This window comes from Bufo gargarizans, chromosome 3 (assembly GCF_014858855.1).
Source record: "Bufo gargarizans isolate SCDJY-AF-19 chromosome 3, ASM1485885v1, whole genome shotgun sequence".
In the NCBI taxonomy this organism is placed as follows: Eukaryota; Metazoa; Chordata; class Amphibia; order Anura; family Bufonidae; genus Bufo; species Bufo gargarizans.
Genome location: NC_058082.1, coordinates 351,872,680 through 351,894,171, shown reverse-complemented (window position 1 = coordinate 351,894,171; position 21,492 = coordinate 351,872,680). Strand labels below are relative to the sequence as shown.

The 21,492-nt window shown below is 44.7% G+C and overlaps 1 protein-coding gene across 4 annotated transcripts in view; it reads right to left on the bottom strand.

Annotated features, from left to right (window-relative positions):
- The window catches only part of CACNA1S (calcium voltage-gated channel subunit alpha1 S), a 1,015,758-nt gene that overhangs the window by 194,710 nt on the left and 799,556 nt on the right, over positions 1–21,492 (bottom strand). For 3 of the 4 annotated variants that reach the window (XM_044287793.1, XM_044287791.1, XM_044287792.1), the window contains exon 37: positions 7,937–8,038. The exons of the other annotated variant lie outside the window; for it this stretch is intronic. In XM_044287793.1, the coding sequence (XP_044143728.1) occupies positions 7,937–8,038 (102 nt within the window). The remainder of the gene's footprint in view (positions 1–7,936; positions 8,039–21,492) is intronic. 4 annotated transcript variants of the gene reach the window in all.

The following is a 21,492-nucleotide window of genomic DNA, read 5'->3' as shown; positions in this document are numbered from 1 at the left end:
CTTCAACGACTTAAAGGCTTCTTCACAAGCCGAAGTCCACCTATTTCCAAAAAGGCTTTTAGAAAAACATTTCTTCTTTCCCAGATCTCCTACATCACTTTTCAACAGGTTGAGGAGGGCTCGAGCAATTTTTGAATATCCTTCCACAAATTGTCGATAGAATCTGCAGAACCTCAAAAGAATTGTAATTCCGTAATATTTTGCGGTCGGGGCCAATTCACCACAGCTTCAATCTCATCAGAATTAGTAGCAAGTCCTTCAACTGAGACAATATGACCTACATAGGTGACCGAGGATCAACAAAACTTGCATTTGTCAACTGACAACTTCAGCCCCTATTCTTTTAAGCGTTGAAGTACTCTCATGAGTCGTTCTTCATGTTCTTCCAAAGTCTTTCCAAACACAATAATGTAATCAAGATATACAAGACATTCCCAAGGCACTAAATCACCTAACACTCTTTCCATTAACCTCTGGAACTTTGCTGGCGCTCCTCTTATACCTTATAGCATGCGATCAAACTGATATAAACCCAAGGGACATATGAAGGCTGTATTTTCCTGATCCTCAGATGCCATTGGGACTTGATAGTATCCAGCTTAGGTCCAACACTTTGAACCAACAGTTCCCATTTAGAGCTTCCAAAGCTTATTCAATTTTCGGCAGTGGATACTGATCAGGTAGGGTTCTTTGGTTCAGAGTTCTGTAATCCACACATAGGCAAATTGCTCCAGATTTTTTTTTTTTATTACCACCACAATAGGTGAGGCATAGGGACTTCTACTATCCACGATGATACCTTGATCTTTCATTTGCTGTAGAGTTTGTCTTAACTCATCAACATCCTTTGGAGCAACTCTCCATGTGACATCATGGACATGCGCAGCTTCAGTTCCGGGACGCCGTATCCATGCGGTGGTATCCGCAATATTGCATCCGCCTACCAATGAGCCTGCCTGATTCCATGCCGGGTCTGTTTACAGGTGATGATGATTATATACTGTTGATTGCCACTTGTGTCAAATATTATGCTACTGAATAATCACTATATCTAGATGTTTTGGACATATGTATTGATTATACTGTCTTCCAGGTATGATGTTTTTTATATACCTCTATGAGATATTTTTTTGCACAATTTTTGTACTTTTCAATAATTGCCACTTATGTATGTTAATTGGATAAGACTACATACAAATCCACAGTTTTGTATGATGTATTGCTTGAGAAAGGTCCCAGTAAGCAGACTGAAACGTTGCATGGGTGAATAAAGGTCCGCACTTTCTTTTTCACCTACGGATGTGCTGCGGTGTCTTCATTTATTATATATACAGTGGCAAGAAAAAGTATGTGAACCCTTTGGAATTATATGGATTTCTGCACAAATTGTTCATAAAATGTGATCTGATCTTCATCTAAGTTACAGCAATAGACAATCACAGTCTGCTTAAACTAATAACACACAAATAATTAAATGTTACCATGTTTTTATTGAACACACCATGTAAACATTCACAGTGCAGGTGGAAAAAGTATGTGAATCCCTAGACTAATGACATCTCCAAGAGCTAATTGGAGTAAGGTGTCAGCCAACTGGAGTCCAATCAATGAGATGAGATTGGAGGTGTTGGTTACAGCTGCCCTGCCCTATAAAAAACACTCACCAGTTCTGGGTTTGCTTTTCACAAGAAGCATTGTCTGATGTGAATGATGCCTCGCACAAAAGAGCTCTCAGAAGACCTACGATTAAGAATTGTTGACTTGCATAAAGCTGGAAAGGGTTATAAAAGTATCTTCAAAGCCTTGCTGTTCATCAGTCCACGGTCTATAAATGAAGAAAGTTCAGCACTGCTGCTACTCTTGTTAGGAGTGGCTGTCCTGTAAAGATGACTGCAAGAGCACAGCACAGACTGCTCAATGAGGTGAAGAAGAATCCTAGTGTGTCAGCTAAAGACTTACAAAAGTTCTGGCATATGCTAACATCCCTGTTAGCAAATCTACGAAACATAAAGACTAAACAAGAATGGATTTCATGGGAGGATACCACAGAGGAAGCCACTGCTGTCCAGAAAATGAAATTGCTGCACATTTACAGTTTGCACAAGAGCAGCTGGATGTTCCACAGCAGTACTGGCAAAATATTCTGCGGACAGATGAAACCACAGTTGTTTGGTAGAAACACACAACACTATGTGTGGAGAAAAAGACGCACAGCACAGCAACGTCAAAACCTCATCCCAAATGTGAAGTATGGTGGTGGGGGCATCATGGTTTGGGGCTGCTTTGCTGCGTAAAGGCCTGGGGGGATTGCCATCATCGAAGGAAAAATGAATTTATCAAGACATTTGAAAGTTTATCAAGACATTTTGCAGGAGAACTTATCTGTCCACCAGCTGAAGCTAAACAGAAGATGGGTGTTGCAACAGGACAACGACCCAAAGCATAGAAGTAAATCAACAACAGAATGGCTTAAACAGAAGAAAATATGCCTTCTGGAGTGGCCCAGTCAGAGTCCTGACCTCAACCCGATTGAGATGCTGTGGCATGACCTCAAGAAAGCGATTCACACCAGACATCCCAAGAATATTGCTGAACTGAAACAGTTCTGTAAAAAGAATTACTCCTGACCGTTGTGCACGTCTGATCTGCGACTACAGGAAACGTTTGGTTGAAGTTATTGCTGCCAAAGGAGGTTCAACCAGTTATTACATCCAAGGGTTCACATACTTTTTCCAACTGCACTGTAAATGTTTACATGGTGTGTTCAATAAAAACATGGTAGCATTTAATTCTTTGTGTGTTATTAGTTTAAGCAGACTGTGATTGTCTATTGTTGTGACTTACATAAAGATCAGATCACATTTTATGACCAATTTGTGCAGAAATCCATATAATTCCAAAGGGTTCACATACTTTTTCTTGCAACTGTACATATATATATATATATAGTACTGTGCACGATACCTCCAGAAAACAGAAGAGATGATCCAAGTGCAGGGGCCCCTGTGGATGACTGTAGATCCAGGACTCTTTCAGATGACAGACAGCCGATCAGAAGAAGACGATGAATGATGATGAAAGGTTTTCTTCCAGGTAGCAACCAGGGCAGCAGCAACAGTAGTAGATGCAGGCCTTACTACCATAACACAGAGTCCTTAACCTGCCAACTAATCTACCAGTGCAACCGGGCCTCTAACTATCTAGTTCAGGCATGTCCAAACTGCGGCCCTCCAGCTGTTCCAAAACTACAACTCCCAGCATGCCTGGATAGCTTACAGCTATTAGAGCATGCTGGGAGTTGTAGTTTTGAAACAGCTGGAGGGCCGCAGTTTGGACATGCCTGATCTAGTTGGCCGTCAGAAGCCTAACCTATTGTTGGAATAATTTTAATTCTTATATTTTCTGTAATATATATTACTAGTAAAATTTTCCCGCATGTATGTGTGAGTGTGTGTGTATATAAAATATATATATGTATATATATATATATATATATATATATATGCGCATTGATATATCTATGTGATTACTACTTTCATTGTACATATGTTTTCAATAACCCTGCATTCAGATTCAAATGGAGATCCTTACTTTATAAATAAAAACTGTTCGAACACCTATTACTACCCTGAACTATATACTGATCCCTAACGACAATTACTAGCTAGATTCTGTGAATATATAAGTAACACAGAGCAGAACTACCTGCTCTGTGTGAGGGTAGCAGGTGGCAATCTATTCTTATACACTCCAGCCTCACTAGCTGATCTTAACCCCTTAAGGACTTGGCCATTTTTTGCAAATCTGACCAGTGTCCCTTTAAGTGCTGATAACTTTAAAACACTTTGACTTATCCAGGCCATTCTGAGAATGTTTTTTCGTCACATATTGTACTTCATGACACTGGTAAAATGAAGTAAAAAAAATATTTTATTTGCATAAAAAATACCTAATTTACCCAAAATTTAGAAAAATTAGCAAATTTCAAAGTTTCAGTTTCTCTACTTCTGTAATATATAGTAATACCCCCCAAAATTGTGATGACTTTACATTCCCCTACTTCATGTTTGAATTATTTTGGGAATGATATTTTATTTTTTGGGGATGTTACAAGGCTTAGAAGTTTAGAAGCAATTTTTAGGGACCACTACAGGTCTGAAGTAACTTTGTGAGGCTTACATTATAGAAACCGCACAAAAATGACCCCATTCTATAAACTACACCCCTCAAGGTATTCCGGACCGCCAGCAACACCCCCCCCCTGCACCACCCACCCACATAAAATCATTCAGGGGTGCAGGGGGGTTAATAAAACTTTATTTGGGGCATTTTAAAGTTTGATTCCCGCGGTCAGAGACCGCGGGGATCAGAATCAGTAGAAAGCGCAGCAAACCGCAGGTCTGAATTGACCTGCGGTTCGCTGCGATCGCCGATATGGGGGGGGGGTCACATGAGCTCCCCGGCGTTGTGACAGGATGCCGGCTGAATGATTTATGCCAGCATCCCGTTCGGATTAACCTCCGCAGTGCCGCAATCTTATTGGTCCTTAAGGACTCGGGAAACATGCCGTACCGGTACGTCATGCGTCCCTAAGGGGTTAAGGATGTAGATACTCAAAGCCCTGCTTATCTATTCCTCCTAGTTATAAAGATTACACATGCTACTAGCCTAAGGCTCCTTTCACATCACCGTTTCTCCTTTCCGTTCTCCGGCTCCGCTGTGGAGCAGGAAAACGGAAAGGATGGATTATGCAGATAATTGAGACCTAACTGAGCGTAACGGAGCTTAAAGACCCCATTGACTATAATGGGGTCAGACTTTCGTCTCCGCTCAAAAACCACATTCTGAGTGGACACCGAACTGACCCCATTTTGGTCTATGGGGTCTTAAGGCTCCATTACACTCAGTTAGGTCTCAGTTATCTGCAGAATCCGTGATGTGAAAGGAGCCTTAGGCTACTTTCACACTAGCGTTCATAGGTCCGTTCGTGAGCTCCGTTTGAAGGAGCTCACGAGCGGACCCGAACGCCTCCGTCCAGCCCTGATGCAGTCTGAATGGAGCGGATCCGCTCAGACTGCATCAGTCTGGCGGCGTTCAGCCTCCGCTCCGCTCGCCTCCGCACGGACAGGCGGACAGCTGAACGCTGCTTGCAGCGTTCAGCTGTCCGCCTGGCTGTGCGGAGGCGTGCGGATCCGTTCAGACTTACAATGTAAGTCAATGGGAACGGATCCGCTTGAAGATGTCACCATATGGCTCAATCTTCAAGCGGATCCGTCCCCCATTGACTTTACATTGAAAGTCTGAACGGATCCGCTCAGGCTACTTGCGCAATTGCGAAATTTTTCTAAGTTATTAATGCAGACGGATCCGTACTGAACGGAGCCTCCGTCTGCATTAATATGATCGGATCCGTTCAGAACGGATCCGATCAAGCGCAAGTGTGAAAGTAGCCTTAGACTTCTGAAAACATACGATGTCTCCTTCCTGGAGCTCTGTCCCTCATGGCTCTGACTCACTGTGTTTACAAAACAAACCTTGCACTGAATCTCTGGGGTTTCTGAAGCAAAGCAGCAGAGGCAAAGAGGCCAAACACACTACATCTCATCAGTATTAGGCTACTTTCACATTAGCGTTCGGGGCTCCGCTTGTGAGTTCCGTTTGAAGGCTCTCACAAGCGGCCCCGAACGGCGGATCCGTCCAGCCCTAATGCATTCTGAGTGGATGCGGATCCGCTCAGAATGCATCAGTCTGGCACCGTCTGTCCTCCACTCCGCTCAGCAGGCGGACACCCGAACACTGCTTGCAGCGTTCGGGTGTCTGCCTGGCCATGCGGAGGCAAACTGATCCGTCCAGAGTTACAATGGAAGTCAATGGGGGCGGATCCGTTCGAAGGTGACACAATATGGTGCAGTTTTCAAACTGATCTGCCCCCCATTGACTTTCAATGTAAAGTCTGGACGGATCCGTCTGAATACAAATTGTACTTAGACTTTTTTAGTAAAATATAATGCAGATGGTTCCGTCTGACCGGATACCATCATTTGCATTATAGGAGCGTATCCGTCTGTACAAATACCAGACGGATCCACTCCGAACGCAAGTCTGAAAGTAGACTTAGCAGTTCCCTACATTACCTTTATTTTTATATACTGTTTGAATGATATTAAGATGTTCACATGTGTTAAAAAAAATGTTTTACATGAGACATACATTATACACTGCCTGTCCCAAAAAAAAGTTGCCACCGGGATTTAACTAAGAAAATAGTTACGAGCCTCCTATTGGATAATTACTGCATGGGCAATTATCTTTCAGCTGGCAATAACTTATTTAACCGCAACTGGTGCAATGAGTTGATTCTCATTTCTTAAACAATCATGTTGAAAGACATCTAGTGGTCGTGGAAAAGATGTTAGTCTGTTTGAGAAGGGTCAAATCATTGGCATGCATCAAGCAGAGAAAACATCTAAGAAGATTGCAGAAACTACTAAAATTGAGTTAAGAACTGTCCAACGCATTATTAAAAACTGGAAGGATAGTGGGGACCCATCGTATTCGAGAAAGAAATGTGGCAGGAAAAAAATCCTGAATGGTCGTGATCGGCGATCACTTAAACGTTTGGTGAAATCAAATCGAAGAAAAACAACAGTAGAACTCAGGGCTATGTTTAATAGTGAAAGTAAGAGTTTTTCCACACGCACAATGCGAAGGGAACTCAAGGGATTGGGACTGAACAGCTGTGTAGCCGTAAGAAAACCACTAATCAGTGAGGAAAACCAGAAAAAATGTCTTCAGTTTGCTAGAGAGCATAAAGATTGGACTCTGGAGCAATGGAAGAAGGTCATGTGGTCTGATGAGTCAAGCTTTACCATGTTACAGAGTGATAAGCGCATCAGGGTAAGAAGAGAGGCAGATGAAGTGATGCAACCATCATGCCTAGTGCCTACTGTACAAGCCTGTTGGGACAGTGCTATGATCTGGGGTTGCTGCAGTTGGTCAGGTCTAGGTTCAGCAATCGTATGTGCTCCAAGAATGAGGTCAGATGACTACCTGAACATACTGAATGACGAGGTTATTCCATCAATGGATTTTTTGTTCCCTGATGGCACGAGCATATTCCAAGATGACAATGCCAGGATTCATTGGGCTCAAATTGTAAAAGAGTGGTTTAGGGAGCATGAGACATCATTTTCACACATGGATTGGCCACCACAGAACCCTGACCTTAACCCCATTGGGAATCTTTGGGATGTGCTGGAGAAGGCTTTGTATAGCAGTCAGACTCTACCATCATCAATGCAAGATCTTGGTGAAAAATTAATGCAACACTGGATGGAAATAAATCTTGTGACATTGCAGAAGCTTATCGAAACAATGCCACAGCGAATGCGTGCCATAATCAAAGCTAAAGGCCGTCCAACGAAATATCAGAGTGTGTGACTTTTTTTTTGCTGGCAACTTTTTTTGGGGGGAAGGCAGTGTATAATAGTTTAAAGGGGTTGTCCCACAAAAAATATTCTAGTTTTCAAACCAGCTCCTGGATCTGAATACTTTTGTAATTGCATTTAATTTAGCATAGCATATGAGTTATTCAATTAAATTAATCTGTATAGTGCCACTTGCTGTTTTTTTTTTTCTTATTTCTTTGACCTGCTCACTCAGAAGGTCGCACATGCTCAGTTTCATCCTTCAACTACCTCCTGACCTGTGATAGGGAGAGCCAAGACATGCCCACATAGCTGCAGCAGAAAATACATTTCTCTTGAGCTTCCAGCTTGATATAAATCTAGCAGAGCATTGCATAGGGAGATATTTGGATCCATGTGTGGTAGAGGGCTGGCTCTAGCTTTGTTAGAAAGAGATTGTCATATACTATATGAGGTCTGATTTTCATTTTTTACATTAGTCTTGGGATAACCCCTTTAAGTATACTTGCCTCCAATTGGTGGGATCACCTGATCCAGCAGCTTCATGCTTGTTCTTTTCCAAATTTTCTTTATAATCATTCGCAGCTCTTCATTGCTCTGTTCAAAGTTACCTAAAATGAATGTGAGGCCAAATTAGCCAAATAAAATAGGTATCTGTTTTCACAGACCATGTGCCTATTGTTCAACCTGTCCTTTTTCTTGAATGATACACTTGTACACTATGCAAAATGTTTAGTAGCTTTGTTCCTTATGTTCTAATTATTGCTTCGCCCAATAAAAAAAATTGCAAAAAACAACAAACAAAAAAAAAAATATTGAAGATCTCAATCCCCTTCTGGGTTGTCCATGTTTGGGATCCTTTCAGTCTGCCCCCCCCCCCATGTCACCGATCTCAAAGAGGGAAGCATGTTTACCTGTTCCCCACCGATGGGTTCTGTCTCCTTCAGTCCCCTGTTGCCATTGGCATGCTATGGTCCCTATTGTCAATTTCCAATGTGCAGGGGTGGTGGGTGTGCCGCTGCAGCCAATGACTTGCCACAGTGGTGATGCATCTGCCATGCATCACATCAGTGAGTCACATGACACAAGGGGAACACATCACTGCTACGGATAGTCATTAGCTACAGCAGCACACGTGATCCCCTTTATACCGGATGTTGATATTAGTGATGGGAAGTTCGGATCTTTCAGCTGAATCGGTTCATTTGAATCAGCTCATTCAAATGAACCGATTCATTAATCGGATCTTCGGTTCACTTCATGAGCCGACAGAAGCAAGTGAACTGAAGATCAATGCGCATGCTCAGCTCATCGAATCTTCGGTTCACTTGCTGAGTCGGCTCTCAAGTGAACCGAAGGTCAGGAGGGACTGGCTCCTGGCAAACACAGCTCTGCTGCAGTGAAGCAGACTGTGAGGTAGTGGCTATAGTTATTGCAGGGACTCAGATAATTGTCTGAGAGTTTTAGTTAAAAGAATCGTGTCACCGAGTCCCTACTAGACTTCCTGCTCTGCTACATGCTAGATTAATGCCCCCCTTTCCCCCCGGACGGACTTGCAGGGAGCCTGGCAGGGACTCGGTGACTCACGGTTCTTTTAACTCAAAGAATCAAATGAGTCTCTGACTCATTCGATTCTTTTAACTAATAGACTCAGATGATTCTCTGAGTCCCTGCGACTCCCCCTGTGCTGTGAGTCAGTGCTGGCTGCCTCTGATTGGTTGGAGGACGGGGAGGGGCGGGGCTAGCGTCCACTGTCGGCTCCTATTACACTGCCTGCTGCTGCCTCTATGCTGATCTGACTGAGCCGTTTCATTCGGATCGGCTCAGTCAGAGGAACCGACTCTTCCGGATCAGTGAACTGAATTGGTTCAAAAGAACGATTCGTTCATGATCCGGACATCACTAGTTGATACGCGGGACTGGAGCACATCAGTGGCAGTGGGGGACTGAAGAAATTGGAACACAGGGAGCAGGTATGCATGTTTCCCTCTTAGTTTTATCCGTGCTATACCCCAGAATTTTAGTACACTCATGTTGCCCTGATGGGAATATGTGACAAGCCTGGAGATACAGATGTGTCATCGCTACCGCTCCCTTATTTCACAAATCGTACTAGCGAGTCGCAACTTCTAGTCTTTAACGAATAAACTGTAAAAGCAATACACAACATGGCCAGTAGATGGCAGTGTTAACCTAAACTACATAAACACACTACACTATGCGCAATCCTCCTCCGATACCACATGTCCGAGTCATTAGCTCAAACACCTATCGCGAACTTGTCCCAGTGTCTGAATGACTTGCCCCTGGGCCCCCGCTGCCCTGCCATGCCCCCAGACCTGTACAGTGAGGCTTAGCACCTGGCACTATAGGAGCTCCTGCCTCTGGGTCATAGTCAAAAAAACTATGCATATTTAGTGTCATTGTAATCATACTGACACATAAAATTTAAGTTATGCACTGAACAAAAATCAAAAGTCATCATACAGTAAGGCTACATCAACACTAAAAAAAATAGTTCTGCTTCTAAGAAAGCCTGCTTCACCACCAAAAAGATAACATAAAATAAGAAGCAGGCTTTCTTAGAGGCAGGACTACTTTATTTTACTGTTAACCTAGCCTTATGGCTTTTCATTTTTTTTTCAGTGCATAACTTAAATTTGAATTTGTCAGTATGATCATGATGACACAAAATTTGCATAGTTTTTTTTAATGATTTACGGCATAGGAGAAAAGGTTATTATATACATATACATATACATATATATATATATATATATATATATATGTATATATATATATATATATATATATATATATATGTGTATATATATACACACACACACACACATACACAGTACAGACCAAAAGTTTAGACACACCTTCTCATTCAAAGAGTTTTCTTTATTTTCATGACTATGAAAATTATAGATTCACACTGAAGGCATCAAAACTATGAATTAACACATGTGGAATTATATACAAAAAAAGTGTGAAACAACTGAAAATATGTCATATTCTAGGTTCTTCAATGTAGCCACCTTTTGCTTTGATTACTGCTTTGCACACTCTTGGCATTCTCTTGATGAGCTTCAAGAGGTAGTCACCTGAAATGGTTTTCACTTCACAGGTGTGCCCTGTCAGGTTTAATAAGTGGGATTTCTTGCCTTATAAATGGGGTTGGGACCATCAGTTGCGTTGTGGAGAAGTCAGGTAGATACACAGCTGATAGTCCTACTGAATAGACTGTTAAAATTTTTATAATGGCAAGAAAAAAGCAGCCAAGTAAAGAAAAACGAGTGGCCCTCATTACTTTAAGAAATGAAGGTCAGTCAGTCCAAAAAATTGGGAAAACTTTGAAAGTGTCCCCAAGTGCAGTCACAAAAACCATCAAGTGCTACAAAGAAACTGGCTCACATGCGGACCGCCCAGGAAAGGAAGACCAAGAGTCACCTCTGCTGTGGAGGATAAGTTCATCCGAGTCTCCAGCCTCAGAAATCGCATGTTAAGGCTGTATTCATACGTCCGCAATGTGTTTTGCGGATACACGGATCCGCAAAACACGGAAAGCGGCAATGTGCTTTCCGCATTTTGAGGACCGCACATTGCCGACATAATAGAATATGCCTGTTCTTGTCCGCAATTCAGGACAAGAATAGGACATGTTCTATTTTTTTGCGGAAACGGAAACACGTCCGCAAAATGGGTCAGCATCCTTTCCGCAATTTTGCGGAAAGGGTGCGGACCCATTCATTCTCTATGGGGACAGAATGTGCTGTCCGCATCCAAATTTGCGGATCCGCACTTCCGCATCCGTGCTTCCGTTTCTGCAAAAAAATAGAACATGTCCTATTCTTGTCCGCAATTGCGGACAAGAACAGGCATATTCTATTATGTCGGCAATGTGCGGTCCGCAAAATGCGGAAAGCACATTGCCGCTTTCTGTGTTTTGCGGATCCGTGTCTCCGTGTATCCGCAAAACACATTGCGGACGTGTGAATACAGCCTAACAGCAGCTCAGATTAGAGACTAGGTCAATCCCACACAGAGTTCTAGCAGCAGACACATCTCTAGAACAACTGTTAGGTCCCTTTCACACGAGTGAGTTTTCCGCACGGGTGCAATGCGTGACGTGAACGCACCCGCACTGAATCCTGACCCATTCATTTCAATGGGTCTGTGTACATGAGCATTGTTTTTCACGCATCAGTTCTGTGTTGCGTGAAAATCGCAGAATGTTCTATAGTCTGCGTTTTTCACGCAGCCCTGGCACCATAGAAGTGAATGGGGCTGCGTGAAAAACGCTTTGCATCCGCAAGCAAGTTTTTCACTGATGGTTGCTAAGAGATGTTGTTTGTAAACATTCCGTTTTTTATCACGCGCGTGAAAAACACATCAAAACGCATTGCACCCGCGCGGAAAAAACTGAAGAACTAAACGCAATCGCAGACAAAACGGACTGAACTTGTTTGCAAAATAGTGTGAGTTTCACTGAACGCACCCTGAACGCACCCGGCCCCAATCTGTCACACTCGTGTGAAACCAGCCTTAAGAGGAGACTGTGAATCAGGCCTTCATGGTAGAATATCTGCTAAGAAAAACTGCTAAGGATAGGCAACAAGCAGAAGAGACTTCTTTGGGCTAAAGAACACAAGGAATGGACATTAGACCAGTGGAAATCAGTGTTTTGGTCTGATGAGTCCAAATTTGAGATCTTTGGTTCCAAGCACCGTGTCTTTGTGTGACGCAGAAAAGGTGAACAGATGGACTCTACATGCCTAGTTCCCACCGTGAAGCAAGGAGGAGGAGGTGTGATGGTGTGGGGGTGCTTTGCTGGTGACACTGTTGGGGATTTATTCAAAATTGAAGGCATACTAAACCAGCATGACTACCACAGCATCTTGCAGCGGCATGCTAATCCATCCGGTTTGCGTCTAGTTGGACCATCATTTATTTTTCAACAGGACAATGACCCCAAACACACCTCCAGGCTGTGTAAGGGCTATTTGACCATGAAGGAGAGTGATGGGGTGCTGCGCCAGGTGACCTGGCCTCCACAGTCACCGGACCTGAACCCAATAGAGATAGTTTGGGGGAAGCTGGACCGCAGAGTGAAGGCAAAAGGGCCAACAAGTGCTAAGCATCTCTGGGAACTCCTTCAAGACTGTTGGAAGACCATTTCAGGTGACTACCTCTTGAAGCTCATCAAAAAAATGCCAAGAGTGTGCAAAGCAGTAATCAAAGCAAAAGGTGGCTACTTTGAAGAACCTAGAATATGACATTTTCAGTTGTTTCACACTTTTTTGTTATGTATATAATTCCACATGTGTTAATTCATAGTTTTGATGCCTTCAGTGTGAATCTACAAATAAAGAAAGCTCTTTGAATGAGAAGGTGTGTCCAAACTTTTGGTCTGTACTATATATATATATATATATATATATATGAGAGATATCAGATAGATTAACATGTATATCCATTTGTTCTACCACAGTATATAGATTTTAGGTCTATATAGGAGGTCAGGGGCATGCTCCAGAACACCCAAGATCAATTAACAAAAAATAAAATAAAAATTATCCTATAAATAAATATCCTTCATAGAAAATACTAATTCTATAGGAGAAATGCTGGGAGTGGAGTGCATGAGGATGCCGATGCCTTGCACCTATTAGTTGGTAAAGAAACAAATGACGCTATCTCGGCAGCGCTGTGAATAAGAAAACCCGACAGCCTACAGAAGCTCCACAGCAGCACGGCTTGTCAGAGCTGTACATGGGGCCTGTCGGCTGTGCTCTTTGAGGCTCATATGTCCCACACTGGAAAAGAAAAAAAATGTGCTACGATCTGCCTACACGTGTATAGTGGTTGTATCTCATCACAACCCAATAAGGAGAGAGCAATAACTAGCAAGCTCCCATAACCCAAATCGTTCACTGTTGTCTCTAACTCTACTACGCTATGTAGCACCTAGCGCTTTGTTCATTCCTTTTTTTTGTAGGCACTTCAATTACAGATATCCAGAGAATATATATTTGCTTTTCACATATTCCATTTATTAAATGATACATTGATATAGAGAGAGAGAGAGAGATAAAACATAAAAAGATATAAATAATATAAACAAATATTAAATTCCATTTATTTACTGATAAATTGATTTTATATATAAAGAGAAACCATAAAATATTATAAACAAATATTAAAACAAATTGTTGATTGTGGCATTATACAGGTCCTTCTCAAAAAATTAGCATATTGTGATAAAGTTCATTATTTTCTGTAATGTACTGATAAACATTAGACTTTCATATATTTTAGATTCATTACACACTAACTGAAGTAGTTCAAGCCTTTTATTGTTTTAATATTGATGATTTTGGCTAGAGTTGAGCGAACACCTGGATGTTCGGGTTCGAGAAGTTCGGCCGAACATCCCGGAAATGTTCGGGTTCGGGATCCGAACCCGATCCGAACTTCGTCCCGAACCCGAACCCCATTGAAGTCAATGGGGACCCGAACTTTTCGGCACTAAAACGGCTGTAAAACAGCCCAGGAAAGGGCTAGAGGGCTGCAAAAGGCAGCAACATGTAGGTAAATCCCCTGCAAACAAATGTGGATAGGGAAATGAATTAAAATAAAAATTAAATAAATAAAAATTAACCAAAATCAATTGGAGAGAGGTTCCATAGCAGAGAATCTGGCTTCCCGTCACCCACCACTGGAACAGTCCATTCTCAGATATTTAGGCCCCGGCACCCAGGCAGAGGAGAGAGGTCCCGTAACAGACAATCTGGCTTCATGTCAGCAGAGAATCAGTCTTCATGTCATAGCAGAGAATCAGGCTTCACGTCACCCACCACTGTAAGAGTCCATTTTCATAAATTTAGGCCCAGCACCCAGGCAGAGGAGAGAGGTCCCGTAACAGACAATCTGGCTTCATGTCAGCAGAGAATCAGTCTTCATATCATAGCAGAGAATCAGGCTTCACGTCAGCCACCAATGCAACAGTCCATTGTCAGATATTTAGGCCCAGCACCCAGGCAGAGGAGAGAGGTCCCGTAACAGAGGATCTGGCTTCATGTCAGCAGAGAATCAGTCTGCATGTCATAGCAGAGAATGAGGCTTCACGTCAGCCACCACTGCAACAGTCCATTGTCATAAATTTAGGCCCAGCACCCAGGCAGAGGAGAGAGGTCCCGTAACAGACAATCTGGCTTCATGTCAGCAGAGAATTAGTCTGCATGTCATAGCAGAGAATCAGGCTTCACGTCAGCCACCACTGCAACAGTCCATTGTCATAAATTCAGGCCCAGCACCCAGGCAGAGGAGAGAGGTCCCGTAACAGACAATCTGGCTTCATGTCAGCAGAGAATCAGTCTGCATGTCATAGCAGAGAATGAGGCTTCACGTCACCCACCACTGCAACAGTCCATTTTCATAAATTTAGGCCCAGCACCCAGGCAGAGGAGAGAGGTCCCGTAACAGAGGATCTGGCTTCATGTCACCAGAGAATCAGTCTGCATGTCATAGCAGAGAATCAGGCTTCACGTCAGCCACCACTGCAACAGTCCATTGTCATAAATTCAGGCCCAGCACCCAGGCAGAGGAGAGAGGTCCCGTAACAGACAATCTGGCTTCATGTCAGCAGAGAATCAGTCTGCATGTCATAGTAGAGAATGAGGCTTCACGTCACCCACCACTGCAACAGTCCATTTTCATAAATTTAGGCCCAGCACCCAGGCAGAGGAGAGAGGTCCCGTAACAGAGGATCTGGCTTCATGTCACCAGAGAATCAGTCTGCATGTCATAGCAGAGAATCAGGCTTCACGTCACCCACCACTGCAACAGTCCATTTTCATAAATTTAGGCCCAGTACCCAGGCAGAGGAGAGAGGTCCCGTAACAGAGGATCTGGCTTCATGTCACCAGAGAATCAGTCTGCATGTCATAGCAGAGAATCAGGCTTCACGTCAGCCACCACTGCAACAATCCATTGGCATATATTTAGGCCTAGCACACAGGCAGAGGAGAGAGGTCCCGTAACAGACAATCTGGCTTCATGTCAGCAGAGAATCAGTCTGCATGTCATAGCAGAGAATCAGGCTTCACGTCACCCACCACTGCAACAGTCCATTTTCATAAATTTAGGCCCAGCACCCAGGCAGAGGAGAGAGGTCCCGTAACAGACAATCTGGCTTCATGTCAGCAGAGAATTAGTCTGCATGTCATAGCAGAGAATCAGGCTTCACGTCAGCCACCACTGCAACAGTCCATTGGCATATATTTAGGCCCTGGCACCCAGACAGAGGAGAGGTTCATTCAACTTTGGGTAGCCTTGAAATATAATGGTAAAATGAAAATAAAAATAGGATTGAATGAGGAAGTGCCCTGGAGTCCAATAATATATGGTTATGGGGAGGTAGTTAATGTCTAATCTGGACAAGGGACGGACAGGTCCTGTGGGATCCATGCCTGGTTCATTTTTATGAACGTCAGCTTGTCCACATTGGCTGTAGACAGGCGGCTGCGTTTGTCTGTAATGACGCCCCCTGCCGTGCTGAATACACGTTCAGACAAAACGCTGGCTGCCAGGCAGGCCAGCACCTCCAAGGCATAAAAGGCTAGCTCTGGCCACGTGGACAATTTAGAGACCCAGAAGTTGAATGGGGCCGAACCATCAGTCAGTACGTGGAGGGGTGTGCACACGTACTGTTCCACCATGTTAGTGAAATGTTGCCTCCTGCTAACACGTTGCGTATCAGGTGGTGGTGCAGTTAGCTGTGGCGTGTTGACAAAAGTTTTCCACATCTCTGCCATGCTAACCCTGCCCTCAGAGGAGCTGGCCGTGACACAGCTGCCTTGGCGACCTCTTGCTCCTCCTCTGCCTTGGCCTTGGGCTTCCACTTGTTCCCCTGTGACATTTGGGAATGCTCTCAGTAGCGCATCTACCAACGTGCGCTTGTACTCGCGCATCTTCCTATCACGCTCCAGTGCAGGAAGTAAGGTGGGCACATTGCCTTTGTAGCGTGGATCCAGCAGGGTGGCAACCCAGTAGTCCGCACAGGTTAAAATGTGGGCAACTCTGCTGTCGTTGCGCAGGCACTGCAGCATGTAGTCGCTCATGTGTGCCAGGCTGCCCAGGGGTAAGGACAAGCTGTCCTCTGTGGGAGGCGTATCGTCATCGTCCTGCCTTTCCCCCCAGCCACGCACCAGTGATGGACCCGAGCTGCATTGGGTGCCACCCCGCTGTGACCATGCTTCATCCTCATCCTCCTCCACCTCCTCCTCATCCTCGTCCTCCTCGTCCTCCAGTAGTGGGCCCTGGCTGGCCACATTTGTACCTGGCCTCTGCTGTTGCAAAAAACCTCCCTCTGAGTCACTTCGAAGAGACTGGCCTGAAAGTGCTAAAAATGACCCCTCTTCCTCCTCCTCCTCCTCCTCCTCCTGGGCCACCTCCTCTTCCATCATCGCCCTAAGTGTTTTCTCAAGGAGACATAGAAGTGGTATTGTAACGCTGATAACGGTGTCATCGCCACTGGCCATGTTGGTGGAGTACTCGAAACAGCGCAACAGGGCACACAGGTCTCGCATGGAGGCCCAGTCATTGGTGGTGAAGTGGTGCTGTTCTGTAGTGCGACTGACCCGTGCGTGCTGCAGCTGAAACTCCACTATGGCCTGCTGCTGCTCGCACAGTCTGTCCAGCATGTGCAAGGTGGAGTTCCACCTGGTGGGCACGTCGCATATGAGGCGGTGAGCGGGAAGGCCGAAGTTACGCTGTAGCGCAGACAGGCGAGCAGCAGCAGGATGTGAACGCCGGAAGCGCGAACAGACGGCCCGCACTTTATGCAGCAGCTCTGACATGTCGGGGTAGTTGTGAATGAACTTCTGCACCACCAAATTCAGCACATGCGCCAAGCAAGGGATGTGCGTCAAATTGGCTAGTCCCAGAGCTGCAACGAGATTTCGCCCATTATCACACACCACCAGGCCGGGCTTGAGGCTCACCGGCAGCAACCACTCGTCGGTCTGTTGTTCAATACCCCGCCACAACTCCTGTGCGGTGTGGGGCCTGTCCCCCAAACATATGAGTTTCAGAATGGCCTGCTGACGTTTACCCCGGGCTGTGCTGAAGTTGGTGGTGAAGGTGTGTGGCTGACTGGATGAGCAGGTGGAAGAAGAGGAGGAGGAAGCCGAGAAGGAGGAGGTGGCAACAGGAGGCAAAGAATGTTGCCCTGCGATCCTTGGCGGCGGAAGGACGTGCGCCAAACAGCTCTCCGCCTGGGGCCCAGCTGCCACTACATTTACCCAGTGTGCAGTTAGGGAGATATAGCGTCCCTGGCCGTGCTTACTGGTCCACGTATCTGTGGTTAGGTGGACCTTGCTACAGATGGCGTTGCGCAGTGCACACTTGATTTTATCGGATACTTGGTTGTGCAGGGAAGGCACGGCTCTCTTGGAGAAGTAGTGCCGGCTGGGAACAACATACTGTGGGACAGCAAGCGACATGAGCTGTTTGAAGCTGTCTGTGTCCACCAGCCTAAATGACAGCATTTCATAGGCCAGTAGTTTAGAAATGCTGGCATTCAGGGCCAGGGATCGAGGGTGGCTAGGTGGGAATTTACGCTTTCTATCAAATGTTTGTGAGATGGAGAGCTGAACGCTGGCGTGTGACATGGTTGAGACGCTTGGTGACGGAGGTGGTGGTGGTGGTGTTGGTGGTACATCCCCTGTTTGCTGGGCGGCAGGTGCCAACGTTCCTCCAGAGGCGGAGGAAGAGGCAGAGGCGGCAGCAGCAGAATAGGCCGAGGCGGCAGCAGCAGAAGAGGTAGCAGGGGGAGCCTGAGTGACTTCCTTGGTTTTAAGGTGTTTACTCCACTGCAGTTCATGCTTTGCATGCAGGTGCCTGGTCATGCAGGTTGTGCTCAGGTTCAGAACGTTAATGCCTCGCTTCAGGCTCTGATGGCACAGCGTGCAAACCACTCGGGTCTTGTCGTCAGCACATTGTTTGAAGAAGTGCCATGCCAGGGAACTCCTTGAAGCTGCCTTTGGGGTGCTCGGTCCCAGATGGCGGCGGTCAGTAGCAGGCGGAGTCTCTTGGCGGCGGGTGTTCTGCTTTTGCCCACTGCTCCCTCTTTTGCTACGCTGTTGGCTCGGTCTCACCACTGCCTCTTCCTCCGAACTGTGAAAGTCAGTGGCACGACCTTCATTCCATGTGGGGTCTAGGACCTCATGGTCCCCTGCATCGTCTTCCACCCAGTCTTGATCCCTGACCTCCTGTTCAGTCTGCACACTGCAGAAAGACGCAGCAGTTGGCACCTGTGTTTCGTCATCATCAGAGACATGCTGAGGTGGTATTCCCATGTCCTCATCATCAGGAAACATAAGTGGTTGTGCGTCAGTGCATTCTATGTCTTTCACCGCTGGGGAAGGGCTAGATGGATGCCCTTGGGAAACCCTGCCAGCGGAGTCTTCAAACAGCATAAGAGACTGCTGCATAACTTGAGGCTGAGACAGTTTCCCTGGTATGCATGGGGGTGATGTGACAGACTGATGGGGTTGGTTTTTAGGCGCCATCTGTGCGCTTTCTGCAGAAGACTGGGTGGGAGATAATGTGAACGTGCTGGATCCACTGTCGGCCACCCAATTGACTAATGCCTGTACCTGCTCAGGCCTTACCATCCTTAGAACGGCATTGGGCCCCACCATATATCGCTGTAAATTCTGGCGGCTACTGGGACCTGAGGTAGTTGGTACACTAGGACGTGTGGATGTGGCAGAACGGCCACGTCCTCTCCCAGCACCAGAGGGTCCACTAACACCACCACGACCATGTCCACGTCCGCGTCCCTTACTAGATGTTTTTCTCATTGTTATGGTTCACCACAACAACAAATATATTATTTGGCCCAATGTATTGTATTCAAATTCAGCGGGATATAAATTTGAGGCCTAGTATTTAGGCGCTGGGTGACCGGTATGGATTTACTAACAGAATTAGACTTGGAAATGCACAGTAGCGTGTGTGTGAAGTTATTCTGAATGACCCTATGTGCACCTTGAATATTATATACCCTTTTTGGGATAGATTTCAAATAGCTCTGATATAGCAGGAACCACTAAATTATGAAATTGCTAAATTGGGAATTGTACTTCAACCCAGAACAAAAAATGTGCTTTGACGGACACTAAATAACTTTCCCAGCCACAACAGGACAGCGGTAACGAGAGATTTAGCAGGATATAAATTTGAGGCCTAGTATTTAGGCGCTGGGTGACAGGTATGGGTTTAGTGACAGAATTAGACTTGGAAATACACAGTAGCGGGTGTGTGTGAAGTTATTCTGAATGACCCAATGTGCACCTTGAATATTATATACCCTTTTTGGGATAGATTTCAAATAGCTCTGATATAGCAGAAACCACTAAATTATGAAATTGCTAAATTGGGAATTGTACTTCAACCCAGAACAAAAAATGTGCTTTGACGGACCCTAAATAACTTTCCCAGCTAGAACAGGGCAGCGGTAACGAGAGATTTAGCGGGATATAAATTTGAGGCCTAGTATTTAGGCGCTGGGTGACCGGTATGGATTTAGTGACAGAATTAGACTTGGAAATGCACAGTAGCGGGTGTGTGTGAAGTTATTCTGAATGACCCTATGTGCACCTTCAATATGATCTACCCTTTTAGGGATAGATTTCAAATAGCTCTGATATAGCAGAAACCACTAAATTATGAAATTGCTAAATTGGGAATTGTATTTCAACCCAGAACAAAAAATGTGCTTTGACGGACACTAAATAACTTTCCCAGCTAGAACAGGGCAGCGGTAACGAGAGATTTAGCGGGATATAAATTTGAGGCCTAGTATTTAGGCGCTGGGTGACCGGTATGGATTTAGTGACAGAATTAGACTTGGAAATGCACAGAAGCGTGTGTGTGAAGTTATTCTGAATGACCCTATGTGCACCTTGAATATTACCCTTTTAGGGATAGATTTCAAATAGCTCTGATATAGCAGAAACCACTAAATTATGAAATTGCTAAATTGGGAATTGTATTTCAACCCAGAACAAAAAATGTGCTTTGACGGACACTAAATAACTTTCCCAGCCACAACAGGACATCGGTAACGAGAGATTTAGCGGGATATAAATTTGAGGCCTAGTATTTAGGCGCTGGGTGACAGGTATGGGTTTAGTGACAGAATTAGACTTGGAAATACACAGTAGCAGGTGTGTGTGAAGTTATTCTGAATGACCCTATGTGCACCTTCAATATGATCTACCCTTTTAGGGATAGATTTCAAATAGCTCTGATATAGCAGAAACCACTAAATTATGAAATTGCTAAATTGGGAATTGTATTTCAACCCAGAACAAAAAATGTGCTTTGACGGACACTAAATAACTTTCCCAGCCACAACAGGACAGCGGTAACGAGAGATTTAGCAGGATATAAATTTGAGGCCTAGTATTTAGGCGCTGGGTGACAGGTATGGGTTTAGTGACAGAATTAGACTTGGAAATACACAGTAGCGGGTGTGTGTGAAGTTATTCTGAATGACCCAATGTGCACCTTGAATATTATATACCCTTTTAGGGATAGATTTCAAATAGCTCTGATATAGCAGAAACCACTAAATTATGAAATTGCTAAATTGGGAATTGTATTTCAACCCAGAACAAAAAATGTGCTTTGACGGACACTAAATAACTTTCCCAGCCACAACAGGACAGCGGTAACGAGAGATTTAGCGGGATATAAATTTGAGGCCTAGTATTTAGGCGCTGGGTGACAGGTATGGGTTTAGTGACAGAATTAGACTTGGAAATGCACAGTAGCGGGTGTGTGTGAAGTTATTCTGAATGACCCTATGTGCACCTTGAATATTATATACCCTTTTAGGGATAGATTTCAAATAGCTCTGATATAGCAGGAACCACTAAATTATGAAATTGCTAAATTGGGAATTGTACTTCAACCCAGAACAAAAAATGTGCTTTGACGGACACTAAATAACTTTCCCAGCCACAACAGGACAGCGGTAACGAGAGATTTA